The sequence below is a fragment of the Talpa europaea genome, assembly GCF_964194135.1.
Source record: "Talpa europaea genome assembly, chromosome: 7".
In the NCBI taxonomy this organism is placed as follows: domain Eukaryota; kingdom Metazoa; phylum Chordata; class Mammalia; order Eulipotyphla; family Talpidae; genus Talpa; species Talpa europaea.
Genome location: NC_140074.1, coordinates 11,901,492 through 11,927,012, shown reverse-complemented (window position 1 = coordinate 11,927,012; position 25,521 = coordinate 11,901,492). Strand labels below are relative to the sequence as shown.

Genomic DNA, 25,521 nt, shown 5'->3' with positions numbered 1-25,521 from the left:
CAGGGAAGCCTTTAGACAAGATGTGCTGCTGGACAATAGTCACAAAGAGACAGGATGAGAAAACAGAACCATTTAAGGTTGCAAAGACAATACTTGTTCACTGAGAATAGGTGTGGCAGTAAGAAAACCGGCAATCACCCAAATGACCCCCACAACCCTGGAGAAATCAGGCGACTTCTGTTCCAGAGAAGGAAGAGCTGGTGGTGCTGTTCTTCAGAGCCTCTCCCACCTCACCTCACTCGGCTAATGCCAAGTTTGTAGACTGCAGCCGCTCTGTCTCCTGGCAGATGCTCTGCTCCGCTGCGTCACATTCAGCTAGAAATGCCTGAAAGATAAATGCCAGGCAGTGAGGGTCCATTCAGGACTAGCTAACCCCCGCCCATGAAAGGTTCTTTCTTTGCTCTGCCATTCGAGGAACCCAGAAAACCTTGTGCAGAGATGGAGATGGCCTGGGCTCCAAGGTTAGGGGAAGGAGGAAGAGGGACCCACTGGACCAGGGTTTCTGACAATGCTCTAAGCCTACAACCCCCAAAAGGGTGGTGAGGACAGAAGGCCTTGCCTTGGGGCCACCGTACTGCAACTGCACAACTTCAGGGGACCCTGTCCAATGGGTGTGTCTTCTGGAATTGTGTAACATGTCAGCCTTATCTGCTCCCCAAGGATCGTCCTCCCTAAATTCTTGCAATTTATATATAATTACAGGGATAGGAAAGAGGCTCTTGTCTAATATTCTGGATTCATGTTGAGAAACAGCAACCAAAAAAAGGCCATGCCACACACATCTATCCTGCTCTACTGTGGACACATAATAAACACACCAACAAACCAACACATTCTACTTTGTAATGCTCTACCTACAACTCACCTGAATCTTTTTCACCAAACCCTTCCTTTTCAGTCTACTGTCTTTGAAATTTTCTGGCAGAATCTATGAAAGAATAAATTGACATATAAATAGATTTTAGGAAAAGTGACATGTCTGAAACAACCATTCAAGACCCATCAAATATGTCACAGGTCACTGATATCCATGAGACATGCATGTTTGGGAATCCTTCCCCTGAGTCTGGATCCTACATGGACTTTCTAATGGCTCTTGCCCCTATAAGAGCTCCCTTTATTCTCAATGTGGGTCACGGAAACTGACTTGTAATGTGGATTTTGTCCTTTCACTTTCTCATGTATGGATAGTATGTCCTGCCCAAAGTATAATCTCATCCCAACCCCAAGCAAAGTAGTTCATCCTCAAGAATGAGGCATCATCCTGGAAATAACCATTACCTTCATCTGTAAAAGGGAACATGGAATCAATGATTCTCAATAGTCTCATGAGAAGCTAGTCTGACTGAATTATTCAGATAATGAGCTCTGTGACATAAATAAGTCATATAAATATCAGAAAAGCAAAGCACTGCGTTTCTCTGACCATGAGACCATGGATCACTTGGGTTTAGCTTCATGAGAATTAAGGATTGTACTAGGATGTGACTAAATAAAAATGACAAAAGCCCCATGCTGGTGGAATGAGTGTGCCTTGTAATCAGAACTGTCTTACCTATCTGTATTCACCTAGGATCTAGCAGTGTCTGACACATAGTAGGTACTAAACATCCTCAGGTAACGGGCTTGCTCAGACAATAAGATTGCAGTAAGAAGAATGTAACTGAAATATAAGCAAAGGAAACTGGTTCTTCTCAGTTGAATATTGAATTACCAGCGTGTCAATCTCCTCCAAGATCTTCATAAATTGCTCAATTGTGGCTTTTACTCTCCTGTTGAGTTTGCAAAGAGCTTCAGCTTGCAAGTCTTTGGCCAGAAAACCCTGTGGAGGAGTAAGCATTATTGCAAGGATTCCTTGAGGCCGACAGAAAACCCCAAGCCAAGGAACTGACAAAGTAGCTACATCTTATGGTCACATTCACCTAACAGGCTAGGCCAGATCTCACACCCACCATTTCACCACAGAAAAAAACAGAAAAGTTGGCCTTGAGCCAACACAAGCACTGTAACAGGCTGCAGGCTCCTCTATCTCATGCGGCCCACCAGGGCTTGCAAATGCCTTCTGAGGTCTGACTCTGGTGAAGCCAGGAGCATTTACCTGTATCAAGAGTCAGGCATTAAAGAGCACAGGGCTTAGAGATTCACAGGCCTGGGCTTAAATCCTGACTGCCATTTACTGATTTGTGATCTTGAAGAAGTTAGTTAACTACTCTGGGTGTCCTCATTTTTTTATTTTTATTTTTTTTTTAATAGAGGCATGCTTTATTTATTTGTTTGCTGGTTTGTTTGTTTGTTTTGTTTATACATGCACTGGGTATAGTCAGAAGCGCGGGAGGGTGAGAGAATTCACCAGAGGCAGAGCGGGGAGCAGAGCAGGCAGAAGGACCGAAGTACACTGCTGAGGGGAGCAGCGGGCGGCAGGAGAGGTCTGCACGCCATGTGGGACCCTCCTCCGGTGGCCGGGGAGCAGCCGGGGATCGAACCGGCGCCGCAGAGGCCGTGGGCAGCTTCGCAACCCAGCGCTCAACCGCTGCGCCACCAGGGAGGACCTGTCCTCATTTTTTAAATGGAGATTATGATACCCACACCCCAGTGGTTACCATGAGGACAAAGGGCAATAAATACTCTTAACATAAACCCTGACAGTCAGTGCTAGCAAATGGCCACACATAAATTATTTTTATTAAACTGTCTTGCTGTTGAGTCCCATTGGTTAGCCTAATGACCAGTTAGCTGGTAACAACAGGTGGATAGCAGGGACCTCTGAGGATGTTTATCAAAGCTAACACCTACAAATGCAGATTTGACAATATGTAGCAAAAGCTGTACATAGCAGCCAGCAATTCCAACTCAAAGAATTTTTCCTACCAAAAAAATGGTCAAAAAAGATTTTTGCCCAAGGACATTCAAAGAAGCTTTATGCATAATGGGAAAATGTTGGTTGATGAGCACTAAAGAATAGTCAGGTAAACCATATATTCATTTATGATTAAATATTATGCCAAGTTTTAAAAAGTATGATCATTTGAGAGAGGGGATCAAACAATTTATTGAGGAGCTTCAGGAGAGGATCAAAGGGCTAGCACGACAGAGATCCCATGTCATCAGCTGCTGAAAGCTGTTGATCATTTTTAATGACATAGGAAAAAGTTCAATTTTTTATCCAGTAAGAGAACAATTTACAGAGTATACATAACATGCTAATAGTTTGGGTTTTTTTTTTAAAGATTTATTTATTTATTTATACAAGCACTGGGTACAGTCAGAATTGCGGGAGGGTGAGAGAATTCAACAGAGCCAGAGCGGGGAGCAGAGCAGGCAGAAGGACCGAGCTACACTGCTGAGGGGAGCATCGGGCGGCAGGAGAGGTCTGCGTGCCATGTGGGACCCTCCTCTGGTGGCGGGTGAGCAGCCAGAGATCGAACCGGTGCCGCAGAGGCCACGGGCAGCTTCGTGACCCAGCGCTCAACCGCTGCGCCACCGGGGAGGCCCATGCTAATAGTTTTTTAAGGGAAAACATAGTCCAATCTTGGAAACTGCTTTGAGTTAGGTCTTACAGGTAACTTTTATTTTCCCTATAAGTGCCCTTACGTTTATTTAAAATATTTACGGGCCGCCCCGGTGGCGCAGCGGTAGAGCGCTGGGTTGCGAAGCTGCCCGCGGCCTCTGCGGCGCCGGTTCGATCCCCGGCTGCTCCCCAGCCACCGGAGGAGGGTCCCGCATGGCGCGCAGACCCCTCCTGCCGTCCGCTGCTCCCCTCAGCAGTGTACTTCGGTCCTTCTGCCTGCTCTGCTCCCCGCTCTGGCTCTGGTGAATTCTCTCACCCTCCCGCGCCTCTGACTGTACCCAGTGCATGTATAAACAAAACAAAAACAAACAAGCAAACAAATAAAGAAAAACATGCCTCTATTAAAAAAAAAAAAAAATCTAAAAAAAAAAAAAATAAAATAAAATATTTACAATCACAGCATGTATTACTTTTGTAATTAAAACACAAACATATCCAGTTACAAAAGCAATTGGGGGAGTAATAAGTTGTTTGGAGCTGTACCCAATCCTTACTTGGTTTCAGTACTCCATGCAAAGAATTGAATGGCCCCTTGCTAAGAACATGCACAACTTCAACTTTCTATAGAACTAAATGTCCCCTTGCTAAGCACACTGTAACAGACTAGACTGAAACAAATAGATCCTAGGCTGGCAGGTGCTCTCCTAGGAGCACAAATGGTTGTTGGCTGGGCTTTGACTGTAACAATGACAGTAACACTTAAATAGCACCTAGTATGGGGGGGGGGGGTAACAAAGGGAGAGGGAAGAACACAAGAAACTATGATGACAGTTCATGGATGATTTGGGGTGGGAATTTTATAGGGATTACACCTGGGGGAGAAATCAAACATTATACAAAAGTGAACAATGATGTGAAAATAAAATAATTTAAAAAAAGCACTTATATGTGTCAGGCTCAAACTTCATTGTTTAATCCTCACAACAACCTTAAGAGGGAGGTACCACCATTATTCTCTTTATATAGAGAAGCACTTGAGATAAAGGCAAACGGGTCCAAAGTGATAGAGTAGAGCCAGGATCTGAACCCAGAGAGTCTGACTACAGAAGCTGCCCTGGTAACTACACAGTGTGTCTCCACAAAGTTCTGGTAGAAGACAAAAAGTCAAAGTTCACTAAAACGAGTTACCTGCTGAATTCCAGTAAGTTCTTTATTTAATTCTTGTAGTTGGTTCGCTATCTTCTCCACAGACTTCTCCAAATCTTTCAACTTCTTCAGCTCAACCTCTTCCTCTGGACTATTCTAAAATGTTTCAGAGTAAAATGAAGTTAATAATTAAGAACAGTAGGGGTCTCGTGGCACAGGGGTTAAAGACATAGCACTACCAAGTTATCACCAGCCACTGCAGCATGGTTCACTCTCTGGCCAGGGAGCTAACCCACATGGTACAGCAGACCTCTCCTGTCTTGCCCGCTGCTCCCCTCAGCAGTGTATTTCAGTAGATCTGCCTGTTCTGCTCCCCACTCTGTCTCTGGTGAATCCTCTTACCCCTCACCTCTAGCCTAGACCCAGTTCTTGCAGTCATAAATAAATAAATAAATCTTAAAAAAAATATTTAAGAATAGTAGCCAGAAAATAAAACCTGACCACAATTAAGCACATATAATCAATCTTACTCAAAAGGAGAATTAAGGCATCACACTCCCAGACTTCGAACTATACTACAAAGCCAGAAAATATAGTCTTACTCGAAAGGAGAATGGAGGTATCACACTCCCAGACTTCAAACTATACTACAAAGCCATAATAATTAAAACAGCATGGTACTAGAACAAAAACAGACACACAGACCAATGGAATCAAATTGAAAACCCAGAAATAAAGCCACATATATATGGACAATTAATCTATGACAAAGGAGCAAAGAATATGCAATGGAACAAGGACAGTCTCTTCAATAAATGGTGTTGGGGAAACTGGACCACCACATGCAAAAGAATGAAACTAGACTACTACCACATACCATACACAAAAAGCAACTCAAAATGAGTAAGACTTGAATAAAGACCTGAAGCCATAAAATATATAGAAGAAACAGGCAAAACACTCCATGACATATACCTCAGAAACATCTTTGAGCACTCATCTCCAGGAAAAGAGACAAAAGGAAACTAAAAAGCTTCCACAAAGCAAAAGAGATAATAACCAAAACAAAGAGACACCCTACTGTTTGGGAGAAAATATTTGCACTCCTTATAACTGATAAGGGACTGATTCCAAAGATCTACAAAGAGCTCACACAACTTCCAAAAACAAAGCAAACAACCCAGCCAAAAAATGGGCAGAAAGATACTTCTCCAAAGAGGAAATGCAAATGGCCCACAGGTATATGTAAAAAAAAAAAAAAAAAAAACGCTCAACATGACTTATAATCAGGGAAATGCAAGTCAAAACCACAATAAGATACCACCTCATGCTGGTGAGAATGGCCCATTTAAAGAAGCTGGTAACAACAAATGCTGGCAAGAATGTGGAGAAAAAGGAATCCTTCTTACACTGCTGGTGGGAATGCAAACTGATCTAACCACTGTGAAAAGTTGTGTGGAGGACCCTCAAACTACCGAAAATGGAGCTAGCATATGACCCAGCAATTCCACTCCTAGCAATCTACCCAAAGGAAACCTGTACTCTTGTGTTTATTGCAGCACTATTTATAATAGCTAAGATACAGAAACAACCTAAATGCACAGAAATAGATGACTGGATCAAGAAGATATATATATACACAAAAGAATACTATTCAGCAATCCAAAAAGATAAACTCAGGCCATATGCAGCAACATGGATGGAGCTGGAAGGGATCATGGTCAGAAAAATATGTCAGAAGGAAAAAGAAAAATATCAATGGCTTCACTTATAGAAGGAATATAGAGAAACCAAACAAGGGATCAGGAAAAAAAAGATAAAACTAGCGGGCAAACTATAAATCAGAGACACACAGCAGCAGAGGGCGAGGGATCAAAGCAGGGGCGGAAAGAGCATATGGTGATGGTTCATGGGTGACTTGGTGGTGGCAATTTTATGGGGATTACAACTGGGGGAAATCAAACACTTTACAAAAATGGACAAAGATGTAAAAAAAAAAAAACAAATTAAAAAGAAAATATAGTGTTAGTTCAGCTGCTTCTTGGAAAGTAAGCGAAAGGATTATGCACAAAGATTTTCTATCTACAAAGACTCAAGTCTAGAGATAATGTATTAGGTAAACATTCTGACAACTTGGGTTCAGAGAATGAGCCAATTTAAGTGCCAGATAAAACCTAAGCCTAGGGCTAATATCAACAGCTAGACTAAACCCTGTGGGGCAAACAAATCACAGTGGAGTCAAGAATGGGAAAGACAAGTGGAATCCTATCACTCCTTTCAATGGAGTTCCTACATGCCATCCACCAACTAAGCACTTCTATTTAATATGATGATTACAATGATGAATATTTTGAGTGAATATTCCCACCATGCCAGGTAGTATCCTAAGCACATTACCTGTATTATTGATTTAAGTCTTACCACAGCCCAATGAGAGAGGTACTATTTTGAGATGATGAAACTGAGGTTTAACGTAAAGTAATCTAAGGTTGTATAACCCAAGAGCTGGAGGAGCTGAGACTTGAATTAGACTGTGCTCCACACACCCCAGAAAAGCTCAAACGGGGGCCCCATATCTTCTTCAAATTCAACCTTTGGGCTCTGCCCATTGTCCAGCCCCATTCTCCCTGACCCCTGAGTAAGAAATCTAGAATATTTCCCCTTCTCTCACCTAAGTAATTGGTAGCTAAGGCCAGCAGCATTCTGCTTTCATACTATCCCGAATTGTTCACATTCTTCTTTGTGGCCAAATCCTAAGTTCGTTTCCTGGCAGTTCCAAGTCTGGACTAGATTTTCCTTGCCTCCACTTTGCTAATCTCTGCCCTCTCTTCACTGTGAATCAGCCACCTCACTTGAAGAGAACTTCATATCACCAACAATTTCACTGTGTCACAATACAGGGCTGACAAGGTCCTCTCTCATCATCCCAGGAGCTCACCTCTCGTCAACTCTTTCCCCCCACCCTGCCAGTTTTCTTTAGTCTGAACCTTTCTTTCCAGCCAAAGAGGGTTGTTTTCATTGTGGGAGATTTTAGTAAAAAGGGAAGTTAAAAGGAGAAAGATTCCTGAAATTTGCAGAGTACTTAATTTTTAAGTGTACAGGTTTTCTTTCTTGAACAGAATTCTTTCTTACAAATCCCCCTCTGAATCAGTAAGGTCTGTCTCAGATACCATTTTAATGAGACTGAGATTTGCCCACCAACATAAAAGCCATGTTGTTGAGGCAGTATTACTTCTCCTAATTCCCAGAGCAAAACCCTTAACCAATGAGTTGGAGGGCATGAGAACAAGAAAACTGGTAGTGACATCAAACAAGCAGAGATTGTATTTGTTTAAAGTGCTATTTCACCAATATAGAACCAGGGTCCTCAATTTGGCCTTCTAAACAAAAATATGTATAGATAACCTTAGTCATATAATTCTGAGGCATTCTGGTAAAAAAAAAAGTAATTTACCTTTTTCCCAATTAACATGACCCGGCAACCATTTTGTATTCCAATTGCCGATAATGGCTGTTCCATTTCCTTCAGAGATTTTCCTGGGGAGAAAAAAAAAGTAATGTCAAACTGTAACAATCGTACAATACTGAAAATAGATTTCAGCAAGGGTACAGGAAATAGACAAGTGTGTCCACAAATGAGAAGAGGAGAAATTGGTGTAAACTTTAAGGAGCTGTCCTAACCCAGTAATTTTACTTCAGATATTTATCCTAAATAATTGGACATGTGCCTATTATACAGTAATTTTGTGCAACTTTATTCACAACAGTGAGCCAAAAATTCAGGGACAGACTACAGATTATACTGATCAACCATACATCAGTACAACAGAAGACTTTTTTTTTTTTTTTTTTTTGTGGGGCCCTCGCCTGCAGCCGGGGAACAAACTGGCACTGTAGAGGCTGCGGACAGCCTCACAGCCCAGAGCTCAACTGCTGCACCACCAGGGGAGGCCTTACAATAGAAGACTTTTGAGAGTAAGCAACACAGCTTATTTTTTCATAAAACTTCAATGCCACAATAAATGATGATGATTGCAGTGTCATCAGAAAAAAATTTATAGGGCCTCCCTGGTGGCGCAAGGGGTTAAGCACAGCACTGTGAAGCAATGAGCACCCTCTGCAGCATGAGTTCAATCCCCGGCCAGCCAGGTAGCTACCCTGTATAATCAATGCAATCTGTTTTATCAAGAATAACAATAAAACAAACACAAACAAGAACCTACCCTTCCAGATGCCAAGACAAACAAAAAAAATAGCTGGACAAAAATATACTAAAATGTTATGAGGGGCTTTATTCAAGAGAATATATTCTTCATGCTTTGTTCTATTTTAAAACATGGATTGCTTTCATAATTCTGAAATAAAATGTTTTTAAAAGAAAAGATAAGGAGTTGCGCTATGAATAAAAATATTCTCCATCATTAAATTCTTTATAATAATTGGCACCAAATAGAATAAACCTGGCCCCATCAGATTTCAGAATATCAGAACCCTATGGGTTCCCATAGGGATGGGAGGACTGAGGAAGGGGGTGGGAAAGAAATGAGCATCATTCATTGGATCTGGATCCGCCATATCCAGACCCTGGTATGTTTGTTCGACATTCACTGTCAGCACTATGCTGGGCATTAGGCACACAGGAGTATCTCTGCCCTCTTGGAGTTTGTTATTCTGAGAAACCAGATGTGAAGCAACTAAGAAAGCAACTACTTGATCATAATTTCAATGCAAGTTATGCAGGAAGTAGTAGGGAGTACCATATGAATATACAATGGGAAGAGGATCTGAGCCAGGGAAGACTGCCCATGTGCTTCATCGAATGGTAAAATTTCTACAACACTTCTAAGATGTCAACTCTAATACCTGCCCAAATATTTTAAAGTGTCCAGTCAGAGTAGGTCCTCAATAAATGCTTATTGAAGGAATAAACAAGAAATGTCCCAATTCGAAAAAATCCATTAGGTAAGGGTGTTTTAAACATGCCCTTTAGGAATAAAGACTCAAAGCTGCAAGAGAAATACCTACCCTTAAAAATGAGCTTCTGAAAAGACAGCGGGACTCCTGTGGCCTCTTCAACAACCTGGGCTAGGTCTTGGACAACTGGTTCACTACTGCCCTGTTGTGGGGTAACATGAAGGTCATGCTTCTCATTGCCTGGGGAGAGAAAGGCACTTGTTAAGTATTTCACATAAACCAATATAGGCTGACATTTTATTATCTTTATTTACCCAGCCTTTAAGCCTGACTTCATATGCCACTTATTCCAAATAGCCTCTTCTCCCATCTGCCAAATTTTCCTCTGGAGACATGCTCAAGGATTTTTGATTCCTCAATTACAGTAACTAACAATATTAGTGACATAGTAGCTAACATTTTAAGCAGTTAATATGCAAAGGGAGCTATCCTAGGCTCACATCATCCATTATTTTCATTCTCAGAACTACATGAAATAGGTACCTATTACTGTTTATCAGCAAACTGTTAGTTCAGTCCAGTTAAGACCTGCCTTTGGAGACCTATCCGATGGAGCTGGAACTTGACCTCATCTGATTCCAAAACCCACGCAATTCATCACAAGCCATCTGTCTCCTGTGGCCTGAGTGCTCTGTATGTTGTATTGCATAGTAGTGGCCTTGACTCCCTTGCTGCCAAGGTTAAGAAACTGTTTTTCCTTCCATGTGTCTTCCATTGGACACGGTGAACAGACAAATGAATAAATTTGAAAAGCAGAAACTTTCTTTTTGTAGCAAAGAAGTCAATTATTTTCCACCTATGTGGGCAGTAAGGAGGTAACATTACTCCTTACTGATGTCCCATGAGTGATATCCCATGCATCACTCCAAGCCTTGAGCCTGCTAAGCCACATGAAATCAGCAGAGTAGGTGTTAACTACAATGCAGAGAAAAGAAATCAGATGCCTAGACAGGTGTGACCACTTAAGGTCACTCAAAACTGCAGGATCTAGAATCCTGGTTTCCAGATTCAGAGGCACTGAAGTCTCCCCTAGCTGGACCTGAGAAAACCTCATGGACTCAGCTCTCTGGTGAACTGACTGGTTCTATGTCAATTCCAACAGGAGGCAGACTGCAGAATGCTGGGGACCCAGAGACCACTCAAACAGTGGACATGAGTCCAGACTCGGCAGGTGTGTAAGTGTCCAGACACGGGAGTCACACACCACGTCGCCAAATACAAACCTGACAATAAAAAAATAAGAACCACGGTAACCTGCAGGCACACGATAACACAACTAGGAGAACGACATAAATCTCGAACATCGGCGGCCAAACGCATGAGAGAGACAAAACACACAGGCTTGTGACACTACATGGGCAGGCGTGCAGCCACAGACCCGCACACCAGCCAGCACCACCGGTGCAAACAAGAACCCCACTTGGGGACGCCAGGACAAACACGAGGACACACGCTACCGGAGCGCACGTGGCCAAACTCCCGGGCACCGCACCGCGCCCCCCCGCCGCCCGCGCTCACTGTGGGTGACGGTCACGGTGAGCCCGGCGGCCGCCATGTCCTCGCTCCAGGCCACCTCTTGGCTCTGAGTCACTTCTTCGCCCGGGATTCCCGCTTCGCTCTGAGTCACCTCCTCGCTCCGAGTCACCTCTCCAGCCAGGGCCACCTCGTCAGCCTGGGCCACCTCTCCAGCCAGGGCCACCTCTCCAGCCAGGGCCACCTCTCCAGCCAGGGCCACCTCGCCAGCCAGGGCCACCTCTTCAGCCTGGGTCACCTGTTCAGCCCGGGCCACCTGTTCAGCCCGGGCCACCTGTTCAGCCCGGGCCACCTCTTCGCTCCGGGCCGAGCGAGGCCGGCCTTTCTTCTTCACCCGCGGTCGGCGGGCGCCGGCGGGGGTGCCCCGGGTGGAGCGGGCATGTCCGCTGCCTGCACTCTTGAGGGAGGGTCGCTGCGAGGGAGGCGGGCCGCGCTGGGCCTGGGGCTCCGCCTGGCGCGGCTCCCGGCCGGGCCGAGGGGCGCGCCGCCGGGTGCCCAGCCGCTCGCGGTCGCCTCGCGGTCTCTGCGCGCTCCCGCGCTCCGCCAGACCCGCGCTTGAGGACCGCCGGGCGGTGGGAGCAGAGGTCAGCGTCCTGCAACCCCGCGGGGACACCCTCCCGCCCCGCCCCGGCTGCCGACCCCACCCCCCGAGCAGGCCCCGCTCCCGCTCCGCCCTATCCCGCCACGCCGCTCCCCCGGATCCCGCCCACTCGCCGAGGCCCCGCCTTGCTCGGGTGAAGCCACGCCCACTTCGTCACCGAGGCCACGCCCCCCGGCAGACGCTCCCTTCCCCGGAAGGCCGAGCTGAAACCCGGAAAAAGGATCAGGAAACGCCAGCAGCACTGCTGCGCCTGCGCACTGGGGCCGGAAGTCAAGGCGGAGAAGGCTGCTTCCGTTTCTGGTTTTGCTCCAGTGTTTGGGTGTTCTGCGCTGCCGCCCAAGATGAACCGATTCTTCGGAAAAGCGAAACCTAAGGCCCCGCCGCCCAGCCTGACTGACTGCATTGGCACGGTGGGCACTTGACCTCGAGTACCCAGGTTCAGGGCCTCTGGCACCCCGGACCCCGCCCACCCCGATTCGCGGCGCCCGCTCCATTCCACTCGCGCTCCCAGGGCCCATTCCACCTCAGCGCTTTCACCCCACCTTTGTTCCTGTTACCCAGGTCATTCCTGACGCCACAAACCATGGACCCCATCGCTTGTCTCGCCTGCTTGCACCTAGCGCGTTCTGATAACCCGCTGCTCTGCTGCCCGCTCTGTCCTTATCGCCTCACCCCAGCCTGCCTTAGATACAGTCACCCTTCCTACTAGGCCAGTCCGTCCCCTTACCCTTTCATCCGTCACCCCCTCCCGCGTCAGAACGCTCAGTTTGATAGCCTAGGCCAACGTCTGTACCCCGTACCTAGCTCTCACTAACACGAAATTCAGAGCCCTGGCTTCTCAACTAAGCTACTACCATGTAGGGAAGAGCATTAGATCCACAGCCCTAGCCATGATTTCCAGGTACTAGTACATTTCACACACCTTTTGGTTGAGCCCCCAGCCTGACAAGTTTCCAGTTCTTGGGAAATACCTACTCAACCCAGTCAGTCTCAAGTAGTTTTCCTGCCCACACACACTTGAGGGGGACCCTGGGATATTAGAATCTGGGGGCGGAGTGTAGTTTATAAAAGCCCCCATTGTTTCTGACTGGAAATCAACCCCCGTTCCCCACTAGAAATCTTCATCACATTCTCCTTTTTATCTTTTTTCCCCATATTCCTTCTTCTCCTGCCCCTCCTTACATAAGTGTATTGAAATAATTACCACTACCTTTGTTTTGTTTTGTTTTTTTTCTTTTAGGTGGACAGCAGGGCAGAATCCATTGACAAGAAGATTTCTCGACTAGATGCTGAGCTAGTGAAGTATAAGGACCAGATCAAGAAGATGAGAGAGGGTCCTGCAAAGGTAAAGTGGGCTGCAGCTGCAGAAGTTGCTATGACAACTTAGTTTGAGCTCCTGGTGGTAGGGGCTGCTGAGAGATATAGAAGAGATGCTTACAGTCTAGTAAAGAGAAAAAATTTGACCCAGTAGAGAGAAGATACTGATAAAATGTCCAGAAGTATGTACATGGCAATTAGTATATTCTCCTGAGAAGGTGGCTGTGTGGAAGGGAGGGTTTTGCTGTGCTCAGAACAGTGAGTTACCAGGCTGGTCAGGTTAGGTGAGTGTAATAGACTGGTAAGGAGTGGCCTGCTGAGAACTACTGCAGCAGTCATCAAGAGACCAGGGCTCTAACAATAACACCATCATTATCTGTTAGCTCTGACCTTGATAAAGTCAATTTTTTATTTTCCTCTTCTGTTAGGTAAAAACATTGAGTACTGTATTTAAGTATATGGACACTAGATATAAGACTGCCTGTTCTTTCCCAGTCCAGTAATGTATTAACCATGTGGGCCAGGGCAAGTTAGCATAACTGAACCTCAATTTTCCCATCTGTTAAAATGGGGATAATAACTATATTGTTGTTTGAAGATTAACTGTGTGATTCATGTGACCTGAATAGCCCTGTGTCCAGTACAGAAACATTCAGTAAATGTTAGATATTACTGTCATCTGTGAAGTAATCACATCTGCTTTCCCTTCCTCATTAGAAAGGATAAATAAAATGGTTGATGGACAATATAGAAAGGGAAGTGACAAGAGGCTTTTCTTAACCATCTTAGTTGGATGGTATGGAATGAAGAGTGACCTGAGGCAGGAAAGCTTATCTAAGCTCGAGGAGATGAAAGCCGAAACCATGGTGGTAGTCATGAGAATGACACAATAGGAGCCAATTTTAAAGTGAGTTCCGAACTATGCATTAAGACCCAACATATAGAGGAAAGGTAAAGTTGATATAAAGAACCTCATACTCAAGAAATTAGTGGAGCCATTATCAGTAAATCCAAGGCGAGGTCAGTTTGCAGAGTTCAGACATGTTGAGTGTGAATGGATAGGAAGGTATCAACTGGGAAATCTCCCTAAGGCTAGTGGCTATAGAAATTCAGCATGGTTGCAACTGCCAGTAGAGATAATAATGCACAAGGAAAAAGGAACATAGTTCAATACACTGAGATGTGGTATGCAAAGACAGACAAGTAGAGACTTAAAGGCTGCTGGGGGCCTCCCTGGTGGCCTAGGGGTTAAGTCTCAGCGCTATCACCTCTACAGCCTGAGTTCAATCCTCATCCAAGGAGCTTCCTCATATACGGCATAGCACACCTCTCTCTCCTGTATTGCCATCTGCTCCCCTTAGCAGTGTATTTAGTAAATCTGCCTGTTCTGCTTTCCACTCTGTCTCTGATGAATACACACATACACACACCTGCACCCCAGTTCTTCTACACAAAAATAAATTCTAAAAAATTTTTAAATAAATAAAAGACTGCTTGGGAGGTGAAGAATAATCCAGGAGCTACTATGTGTCTGCTACTTTGAAGTAAGAATGAGTAGTTATGCAAGTTTGAGGATTTGAGAGATTTCTTTTGCCATATGTATATTTTCAACTTCTTTTCATTAAAATCTTTTTCTCCCCAGAATATGGTCAAGCAGAAAGCCTTGAGGGTTTTAAAGCAAAAACGGATGTAAGTTATAGATTTAATCTCCTTTCATCTAGTAGTTTTAACCCAAAAAAGGAAATGATCTTCTATTCCTTTGGCTTTTCATACCATCTTATAAACATTCTTGATTTAATTATGCAGTTAGCTGCATTTTCTTTTCCCCTACATCTTAAATAGTATGTGTTACAGCTCTGTCCATCTAAATAGAACTTTTGCTATGATGGATCTGTTCTGTATCTGTGCTGTCCAGTATAGTAACTCAGCCCCTTGTGGCTACTGAGCACTTAAAATGTGGCTAGTCTGACTAAGGAACAAAAGTTTTAATTTAATTTTAACAATTTAAGTAGCCATATATGTGGCTAATGTCTTCTGTATTGGCCCACCCAGATCTATCGACTTTAGTTCTGTTGTACCTTTATATTTTTGTCTGTAAAACCTGAGTATTTTTTCCTGCCCACCAGAATAGATGTAAGGGTCCTTGATTTTTTTTTTTTTTTAGGTGATTATGCCCCAGTGTTTGAACAGAAAGCAATTAATATCTTTGGTGCTTCCTCCTGTGGACTGTCCAATAGATGATACCCTCTGTAGGGTTACAAAGCTCAGACACAGCTAATAAGGAGTAAGAGGATTGTTGATATCTCTCTTCCTGTTTGAAAAAATCACTTTATGAGATATCAGATAACATCTTTCTTCTTCTACATTTGACAAAAATTGGAAAAAATTATAATGCCTAGAATGGTGAGAATGTAAAACTTACCTTGCTTGGTAGCATTGAACTTTTAATTAACTTTTTCAATTTTTTTTTTTTTATTAAGTAACTTTTTTTTTTTTTTTTTTTTTTTTTTTTAGAGGCATGCTTTTTATTTATTTATTTGTTTGTTTGTTTGTTTTGGTTATACATGCACTGGGTACAGTCAGAAGCACGGGAGGGTGAGAGAATTCACCAGAGCCAGAGAGGGGAGCAGGGCAGGCAGAAGGACCGAAGTACACTGCTGAGGGGAGCAGCGGGCGGCAGGAGAGGTCTGCACGCCATGTGGGACCCTCCTCCAGTGGCCGGGGAGCAGCCGGGGATCGAACCGGCGCGGCAGTGGCTGCGGGCAGCTTCGCAACCCAGCGCTCAACCGCTGCGCCACCGGGGAGGCCCAAGTAACTTTTTTTTTAAGTAACAGTTTTTTGTAGAAACTTTGGAAAATATGTAAACATTAATAAAAGAAAAAGAAAAAAGAATTTCTTGTAGAAGTCTTACTACCAGAAATAACCACCTTAACATGGTTACTTCTGGCGTCTTAGTTTCTTTTCTTTGCTTGTGCATGCATGGTATATGTGCATTAGAAGAAAACAAATTGTCTTGTGTGTATATAGGTTATCCTTTTCCACCTAATTTTATATATAAAATTTTATATATAGATTTATATATATATATCTAATCCTTCATTAGTCTGTAATACTATCCAAAAGTATGAATTTGGGAACTTAGACTTTTTAATGGGTTCCTTTGCACCAGGAATTGACCATTTTTCTTTTGGTTACATAGATGGGTCCCAAATATTATGTAAAGAACACAGTGACATAAATTTTTGAGGTAGTATTGGACTTTGTTTAAAAAACAAACATTTTGGGCCTCCCCTGGTGGCGCAGGCGGTTGAGCACAGCGCTATGAAGCTGTCCGCAGCCTCTGCAGCACCAGTTCGATCCCGGCTTGTCGGCGAGGGTCCCATATGGTGCAGCAGACCTCTCCTGTTGTACCCGCTGCTCCCCTCAGCAGTGTATTTCATCAGTCTGCCTGTTCTGTTCCCTCCTCTGTCTCTGGTGAATCCTCTCATCCTCCCGCGCATCTGGCTTGTACCCCAGTTCTTATATAAATAAATAAATAAATCTTTTAAAAAAAAAAAAAAAACATTTTGAGTGCCAGGTCAGTCCATATTATGTCAGATGGATTACCTGATTATGTATATAAGATTAATAAAATAGAATACCCATCCTCAAGGAGTTGCGTTTACTAGGAAAACAATTTAGCTATATGCTTGAAGAGCCTTAAAAATAGTCTCACTCTGCCCTAGAATTCAATTTCTGAAAATTTAACTTAGGAAATAATCTAAAACATTATGAAGACATATATTAATAAGACTTTGTAGAAGGGGGCCTCCCTGATGGTGCAGGGGTTAAAAACAGTGCTATCAAGCTATTGTCAGTCATTGAAGCTCAGGTTCAAACCCCGGCCAGCCAGGGAGCAACCCGCATGGCACAGCAGTTGCCCGCTGTTCCCCTGCCTGTTCTGCTCCCCATTCTCTCTGGTGAATCTTCTCACCACCCTCCCTCATCTCTGGCTTACACCCCAGTTCTTCTATGCATAAATAAATAAATCTTTAAAAAAAAAAAAGACTAGTAACATAGAAAACCACAATTGCTGTAATGTTAAGTGGAAAATATTATTATAACTAAAATAAACATAAAGGAAAAAGACAGAGGACACCAAATGTTATTTGTATTAGAGTGAATACATTGTTTTTCCCACTTTTTAAATTTTTTTAAATTATCTTATTTAACATTAGAAATACTTTTTTCCTGAGAATTTCTATGTGAGAGAGGGATGGGACTAAAGAAAAAAAAAATCTATGTGGCTCATATTTTCCATTCTCTTAAAAAGGTATGAGCAGCAGCGGGACAATCTTGCCCAACAGTCATTTAACATGGAACAAGCCAATTATACCATCCAGTCATTGAAGGACACCAAGACCACGGTACCTTACCCCTAAAGTGCCTTTTTCTATGATTTTATTTTATTTTTGTACTTGAGTTCTTTTCCCATGGTTTTTAAAAGACAGTTTAACCAGCATGATTTCTTAAGACATGACATTCTCTCTTACCTTTTTTTAGGTTGATGCTATGAAAGTGGGAGTAAAGGAAATGAAGAAAGCGTACAAGCAAGTGAAAATTGACCAGATTGAGGTGAGGTGAAAATGAGTTTCTGTAAGAATGGGCACTAAGCCATGCAAAAAAAAATCCTCCTTTTCTGGCACTGGCTCCTTTGTGCACGAGTCATTAGCAAAGGCCTTGCATGGTGTGGGGGTCGGGGTTGAGGGAGAATGTGCACTAGTTTCTGATAAGAATCCAAATGAATGTGTATGTGATAGAAAGAGCACAGAAGAGGGATTGAGTCGTGACCTGCCAGGTACTTTCTTTATTGTTGGTACAAGGATCCTAATAATTAGATACGGTTATTAGGAGGATGAAAGAAATGAACTTGTATATCTGCATGAAACCTTGCCTGACACATAATAAGCACCCAGTAAATAAGAACCCAGTTTCCTGTTTGACATCTAGTTTACTTAATGAGTTTTCGTCTGGTGTTGCTGAGATGATGTACATAAATTATTTAACACAGTTCCTGGTGTAACGATGGTTCTCTTTGCTAGTAATCGCTCTTTAGATTTTTAATAATAATGTCATTAGGTCCCTAAAATTAACATCTCTTTTGAGACGGTGTTTTGACTGCGGAGGTGGGCCCTCAGAGCTTGACTCCTCTCGCTCTGTCAGGTGAGCAGCCCAGATGGCAAACAGAGAGCAGAGGGAGTGGGTGGTGACTGAGCAGAGGAAAGAGGCTGCTTTTCTGCAAATGTGATGGTGTTCTTTGCTTCTCCCTCTGAGTAGAATTTCTCTATGAGGGCAGAGACCATAGTTGGTGCTCAGAGAAGTATGTGATAAACAAAGAAGAGGCAATGACAGGAGATAAAGTTGTTCTGCCCAATTCAAGCAGTATTTACTGGTTGAGTAACTACTTACTATGACTTCAGCATTTTACTACCTCTGTATAGGTATTCTCTGGTTCTGCCAGTCTTAGGAAAGAATGAAGGCACTCCTTCCGTCTTCCTTTTTCTCAGTGCCCCTCCTTGCGCTACCCAGATCCATTTCTTTAATTTTCCATCAGTCTCTGCCTACAAGGAGTTAAGCTTATTGATATCTTTCAGGAGATTTACTGCAAAAAATGTTCCATGTATGTCTTACTGGCACCATACTTTCGGTAATGAAATATAGTGACATTGAATTTTTATCTTCTGCTTTTAGGGTTCCTTGTTTTTTAATTAGAACTGTTTAGTATAAACAAAATGGAAACTTTGGTCTTTTGATTTTCTTGTATGTGTTTCTCTCCTTAACCTGTGGTTGTCTATCTCCCTGTCTCATGATCCTTTCTTGGCCCTAATAAATTTGCCCACACGACAGATCCAAGCCCCATCTCTCTCTTTTGGGGGTGGAAGTGTGTCTTTGGCTGGGCTATATCTTTTGAAATTCAGTTGTTTTCCTAAAATATTTTACTAAAAACATTTTCATTGTTTCATGGCTCTCATTTTTCAATTTTATGTGTGCGTTCATGTGTGTGTGTGCGTGCATGTGTGTGTGTGCATGTGTGTGTGTGTAGAACCCTGTCTCTGTCCTTTTTATTTTTCAGTTTCTGCACATCAAGTTTAGTAATGTTTTGTTTATTTTGCTTCTGTATGTTTGCTTATCCAGTATTGAATCTAATTTTCCATGTAATGATTTTTTTCCTAGAGTCTATCCTGGAGTCGATTGCTAGGAATCCTATTCATAGATGATATTGGAAACTTATCTTGTTATGTAATAGCATAGTACAAACTTGATTTGATTAACTTTTTTTTTTCCCACTCATTGTTTGAGCTGTTGTTTCTCTGTATAACAGAATGTTACACATGTAAATATGGTGATTTAGTAGGTGGAAATGCAGAAAAGCAAAGTGTTTCCTTTAAAAAAGTGTTCTCCATTTTACTTTCTAATCTCTTCACCTTATGAAAAGTATACCTCTGATTTGGGGTATAAAAATTCTTGGAAAAGAATTTTCAAATGTTTTGCATTGCTCTAAAAAATTCAAAATAAATAGTACTTATTTAGACCTCTGTTCCCCTTTATGTTGAATTTTTGTTGTTCTGCAGTTCCTAAACACAATTGCAGATATATGGTATTAAGTGCTTAGTGTTACTTACTTGAGTAAATCCTTACAGTAACACTGTGAGGTGTGACTCTCAATAATCCCATTTTACACAGGCCTCCCTGATGGTGCAAGGGGTTAAGTCTCAGCACTATCAAGCTATCAGCAGCCACTGCAACACAAGTTCAATCCCTGGCCAAGTAGCTAACCCACATGGTGCAGCACACCTCTCCTGTCTCGCCCATTGCTCTCCTTAGCAGTATTTCAGTAGATCTGCCTGTTCTGCTCCCCTCTCTGTCTCTGGTGAATCCTCTCACCCCCGCACCTCTGGCCTGTACCCCAATTCTTCTACACTAAAATAAAATTTTTTTAAAAAGGAATTACTCAAACCTGTCCTTTAGAGGAACACCTGCTCAGGTGTTGTCTAAAAATAGTACTGGGGTCTCCCCGGTGGCGCAGCGGTTGAGCGCTGGGTTGTGAAGCTGCCTGCAGCCTCTGCAGCGCCGGTTCAATCCCTGGCTGCTCCCTGGCCACTGGAGGAGGGTCCCACATAGCACGCAGACCTCTCCTGCCGCCCGCTGCTCCCCTCAGCAGTGTACTTCGGTCCTTCTGCCTGCTCTGCTCCCTGCTCTGGCTCTGGTGAATTCTCTCACCCTCCCGCACTTCTGACTGTACCCAGTGCTTTTATAAATAAATAAATAAATCTTTTAAAAAAATTTTAAAAACTAAAAAAAAAAAATAAAAATAGTACTGGCCAAGGACTGGGGTAAATAGAACTAACAGTTGAGAACTGGCTATGTGCTCATCATTTTATGTACATTAATCTTTTTAAAAGCTGCTTGTTTCTAAGGTTCAGAGGAGAGAGTAGTACATGGGGATAGTTGGAGAAAAATGGTAAGAATGAATAAAAATATTGTCATGTATTTCTGTAGGATTTACAAGACCAGCTAGAAGATATGATGGAAGATGCAAATGAAATTCAAGAAGCACTGAGTCGTAGTTATGGCACTCCAGAATTAGATGAAGATGACCTAGAAGCAGGTAAGTTATGCGAAAGGCAGGGGCTACATACCTTTCAAGACTGAAAAGAGTGACTACCTGGAACCTCTTCCCAAATGCTGGAAAACATTTTGTTGAGGGTTCCCTGAGAATTCATTTGTGGTGCAGTCTCTGGTCAAAGAACTTGTGCGGCATCAGACTTGCATACTCCACCAGAAACTGAGGAGGACAACCTCTTAAGGAAGGTCCTGGCAAAGACCTCTGCTGACTTGGTGTTCAGTGTCTATACATTCCTACTGTTTCCCTTTTGATTTTTTCTTTATGTATTCCTACTGAGAACCCTCTCTCTGAGAACAATGAAGTAAATCAAAAAATAATAGTTGCTAAATACTTAGTGTGCATCTAGTATATGTTTGGCACTGTGTTCGGTGCTAGAGATTCAGCATTTGAGAATATGAACCCTGCATTCATGAAGCTTCTCTAGCAAGGGTAGGAAGCTACTTATTTCAGGTAATTAACTACAAGAGCTCAAACTATTGAGAAGAAGTATGGTGTAGCATTGAGCACATAGCCAGGAATCTAAACTGGTTGGGAGTAGAGGACAGGCACAGGACCTGGAGGATAATAGGGGCTATTAAGGAAAAATGAGAGGGATTGTTGAGCAGCCTCAGGCAGAGAAGTTTAGAAGCTATTGCTGGAGTCCATTTAAGAGATTATGGCAGGCCTCCCCGGTGGCGCAGCGGTTGAGTGCTGGGTTGCGAAGCTGCCCGCAGCCTCTGCAGCGCCGGTTCGATTCCCGGCTGCTCCCCGGCCACCAGAGGAGGGTCCCACATGGCGCGCAGACCTCTCCTGCCGCCCGCTGCTCCCCTCAGCAGTGTACTTTGGTCTTTCTGCCTGTTCTGCTCCCCGCTCTGGCTCTGGTGAATTCTCTCACCCTCCCGCGCTTCTGACTGTGCCCAGTGCATGTATAAACAAAACAAGCGAACAAACAAACAAACAAATAAATAAAACATGCCTCTATTAAAAATAAATAAATAAATAAAGTTATAAAAAAAAAGAGAGATTATGGCAGCAGAGACTAAGAAACAGAGAGAAGTGGACAGATTGAAGATATTTTTGGAAGTTGAATGATCAAGATTGGCTGTGGAGGGATAGGGAGGTGTCAAGGATATCTGTTAATTTCTAGCATGAGTGACTAGGTAGCTGATAGAACCAACCCATACTAATTATCTGTCATATAATTTCCCTGTCATATTACTGTTTCTTTCTCTCTGCATGTTTGTTTTTGCCTGGAATTTTTTTTTCCCTAGTCTTATTTTTTTGTATTCCCCTCGTTGATTTTCCTCTGTTGAGTCTCTACTTCGGTTGACATTCCTCCTGATCATTTCCAATTCATTTTACCATGGACTTATTTTTAAAGCCTGCTTTCATATCATGGTCACTTACATTTGTTCTTGTGAGAATTTTCTAATATCATCGACTTATTGATAACACTAGAATTTTCTTTTCTTTTCTTTTTTTTTTTTTTTTTTTGCCCCAGACCCGAGCAAGCTCCCTGCTGCAGTCAGTGACAGATGTAGTGATGCTTCCAAACACTAGAATTTTCTAACGAATACTATGACCTTACAAGACCTATGGAAAATCGTTGTTTGTTTTATTTTAATTTTCATAGATTTTCACACATCAGTTTTCTTAAATATCTTAATGATCATCTTCTCTCTTGAAAATAGAAATTAATAATCCCTTCACTTGTTTTTAAATTTTCATCTTATTACAAATAATTTAGATAAGTGGTATGAACATTAACTCCCAGTTTTCTTGCTTACATTTTTGTGAAATATTGACTCAATCTCAGAGTTGGATGCACTGGGTGATGAGCTTCTGGCTGATGAAGATAGTTCTTACTTGGATGAAGCAGCATCTGCACCTGCAATTCCAGAGGGTGTTCCCACTGACACAAAGAATAAGGTGAAAACTTTTTGTGTTTATATTTTTCTATGCAGAATGGTAAAGGTTTTACACCTAATTACTAGTCTGGGAATCTGAAAGTCTTATAACAAGGAAAGACCATTTCTGTTATTATTTCAGGAATCCTTGAAAGCCCAGTTGTCCTGCATTGGACCATGGCCAGGCTGCATAAGTGTCACTGAGGCTCAGGAATGTTTTTATGTAATGATAGTTTGAACTTGCACTGGGTGCCATTTACAAGTTTTAAACATTTCCTAGGAAAGCAAAAGCAGTATATGCATGAAGCATACTGGCCAGCAGTGAAAAGAAAGTTTCACTTCACACACCTGGTTAATTACAGGGTAAATTTTTTAAGCCAGAGATTAATAATTTAAATAGAAAACTTGATGTAAGTCCTCCTTGGTGGTGCACGGGGTTAAGATGCAACCTATAAAGCTATTTGCAGCCACTGCAGCATGAATTCGATCCCTGGCCAGGGAGCTACCCACATGGCGCAGCAGACCTTTCCTGTCTCACCCGCTGCTCCCCTCAGCAGTGTATTTCAGTCAGGCTGCCTGTTCTCGCCCCACTCTGTCTCTAGTAGGTCCTCTCACCCCCCACACCTCTGGCCTGTACCCCGTTCTTGTATGCATCAATAAATAAATCTATTTTTTTATTTATTTTAAGATTTATTTTATTTTTATACAAGAGCTAGGTTACAGGCCAGAGTGCAGGAGGGTGAGAGGATTCACCAGAGGCAGAGCAGGGAACAGAACAGGCAGACGGACCGAAAACACTGCTGAGGGGAGCAGTGGGCAAAACAGGAGAGGTTGGCTGTGCCATGTGGGTTAGTCCCTGGCCAAGGATCAAACTCAGGCCACTTTGCCATGGGAGGGCTACCAGGGAGGCCCAGATTTTGGTTTTCATTGATTGAACACTTAGAAGTAACTTTTCGCTACTAATTATTTTAATCTTTTTTTTTTTTTTAATCAGTTGAAAAGAGTGTCACTAAAACATTGCTTTCTTTCCACAGGATGGTGTCCTGGTGGATGAATTTGGATTGCCACAGATTCCTGCATCATAGACTTGGGTGATTCAAGTACATTGTGTAAAATAAATGCATATTCTGGGACTAGGAAATATTTATCTTTCCAGATTTACCATAACAAATTTAGATTGCTTTCCTTTCTTTGAAGGAAAGATTAATCACATTGTTCTTTTACTTTGTTCCGTTAAGAAACTTGGCACTTGGGGGCTGTTTTCTTCATACTAAACTTTTATTACTGTTTGCTTATGAAAGACTAACTTAAAAGTATCAGTGACTCTATTAGGCTAGTTTTCATTCATTAATGGTAATTTGAAATAAAACCAAGGAAATGGGAGTCTTGAAATTCAGTGACAGTATAACACCACATTCTCTCATTGATCTGATAAATTGATAAAACAAAGATGAGATAACTGGGACTGTTCATATTATGATTCAAAACCATTTTCTATTGTGGTATTATAGGTTGGTTAAAGTGATAGCTTTTTTCTGATGGGTTTGTTGTCTTGTGAGTAAATCATTACTGTGTCCAGTGTTGGAATGGATTATCACTACTATATCATGAGTGGATATTTTGATTCTCTGGTTTCCTCAGTATTACAGCCTGACTTGTAATCAGTAATGAATATTTCTTGATATTTAATGTATAGGACATTTATTTATACTCAATAAATATTTTTCAAAAGGATATAATTTTAGTAATATTACTTCAGCCTAAAACCTCCATTATGGAAATCGAATCGAATACAATTTTAACGTCAATTCAGCCTAAAAACTCTAATATAGTTTTAACTGGTGGCATTGTGATATAGAGAAAAGAGCAAGGAACAGTCCAGTTATCAGATGGTCTCTCATCATCTAATAACTTTAAAGTATCCTTTTCCTCTTCATTTGTATTTCCTTTTTAGTGAAGTTATACTTGACTATGCTTTTGTGAAGAATAATTGAGGTAGTGGTCTTGAGTACTCATTAACTGCAATGTGCTATTCTCGTGTGAGGGAATATTAACAATGAAAAAGCAGGGGCTTCTCTCTTTTCTTGAAAATTATCTGAAGTCCTCAAGCAGTTCCAGAATCCTGCTTGATTTCAGGTTCTTTAATGATCCTGTCCTCCTTCCCTCACTCAGTCTCTCACCAACAACACTCCCTCCTCCCGCCTTGCTGCATCTCTCACATGGCATTTGTGTCAGCCTTTCATGTGTCAGCAGATGAACCCAATAAACATTTATTGAACACCAGATTTATAGAGTCTATATGAACCCAAGACTAACCAGAATAATCACAGTTCCTCTTGAAAATTCACTTCTAGGGCCTCCCCGGTGGTGCAGTGGTTGAGCGCTGGGTTGCGAAGCTGCCCGCAGCCTCTGCAGCACCAGTTCAATCCCCAGCAGGTCCCCAGCCACCGGAGGAGGGTCCCACATGGCGCGCAGACCTCTTCTGCCACCCGCTGCTCCCCTCAGCAGTGTACTTTGGTCCTTCTGCCTGTTCTGCTACCCGCTCTGGCTCTGGTGAATTCGCTCACCCTCCCGCGCTTCTGACTGTACCCAGTGCTTGTATAAATAAATAAATAAATCTTTAAAAACAAAACAAAACAAAATTCACTTCTAGTTATAGATAAGGATTAAACATGTATATAACCCTTTCCCAGCCCCACTACCTCACCCTTCCAAGTATTCAATGGGAGAAAACATTTTAGTATTCATCAATATCTTGAAACCTTCCTTGGATTCTCCACAAGAGAATCAACCTTACTTTTTTTTTTTTTTTTAAGATTTATGTATTTATGCATACAAGAACTGGGGTACAAGCCAGAGGTTTGGCGGGGTGAGAAGATTCACCAGAGAC

At 42.6% G+C, this 25,521-nt stretch overlaps 2 protein-coding genes across 2 annotated transcripts; one reads left to right on the top strand and one right to left on the bottom strand.

Annotated features, from left to right (window-relative positions):
• Nucleotides 1–235: 235 nt before the first annotated feature.
• BAG1 (BAG cochaperone 1) lies at nt 236–11,183 on the bottom strand (the record flags this gene model as incomplete). The annotated part of the gene is made up of 7 exons (XM_084238752.1): nt 236–325; nt 866–928; nt 1,715–1,822; nt 4,697–4,810; nt 8,109–8,191; nt 9,680–9,808; nt 11,147–11,183. 7 exons carry the CDS (start codon nt 11,181–11,183, stop codon nt 236–238), a joined length of 624 nt encoding a protein of 207 aa, XP_084094878.1.
• A 920-nt stretch (nt 11,184–12,103) lies between these two features.
• On the top strand, nt 12,104–23,716 carry CHMP5 (charged multivesicular body protein 5; the record flags this gene model as incomplete). Its single annotated transcript, XM_084236939.1, has 8 exons — nt 12,104–12,172; nt 13,003–13,107; nt 14,722–14,768; nt 17,392–17,485; nt 17,622–17,693; nt 20,619–20,727; nt 22,541–22,653; nt 23,666–23,716. 8 exons carry the CDS (start codon nt 12,104–12,106, stop codon nt 23,714–23,716), a joined length of 660 nt encoding a protein of 219 aa, XP_084093065.1.
• Nucleotides 23,717–25,521: the final 1,805 nt, after the last annotated feature.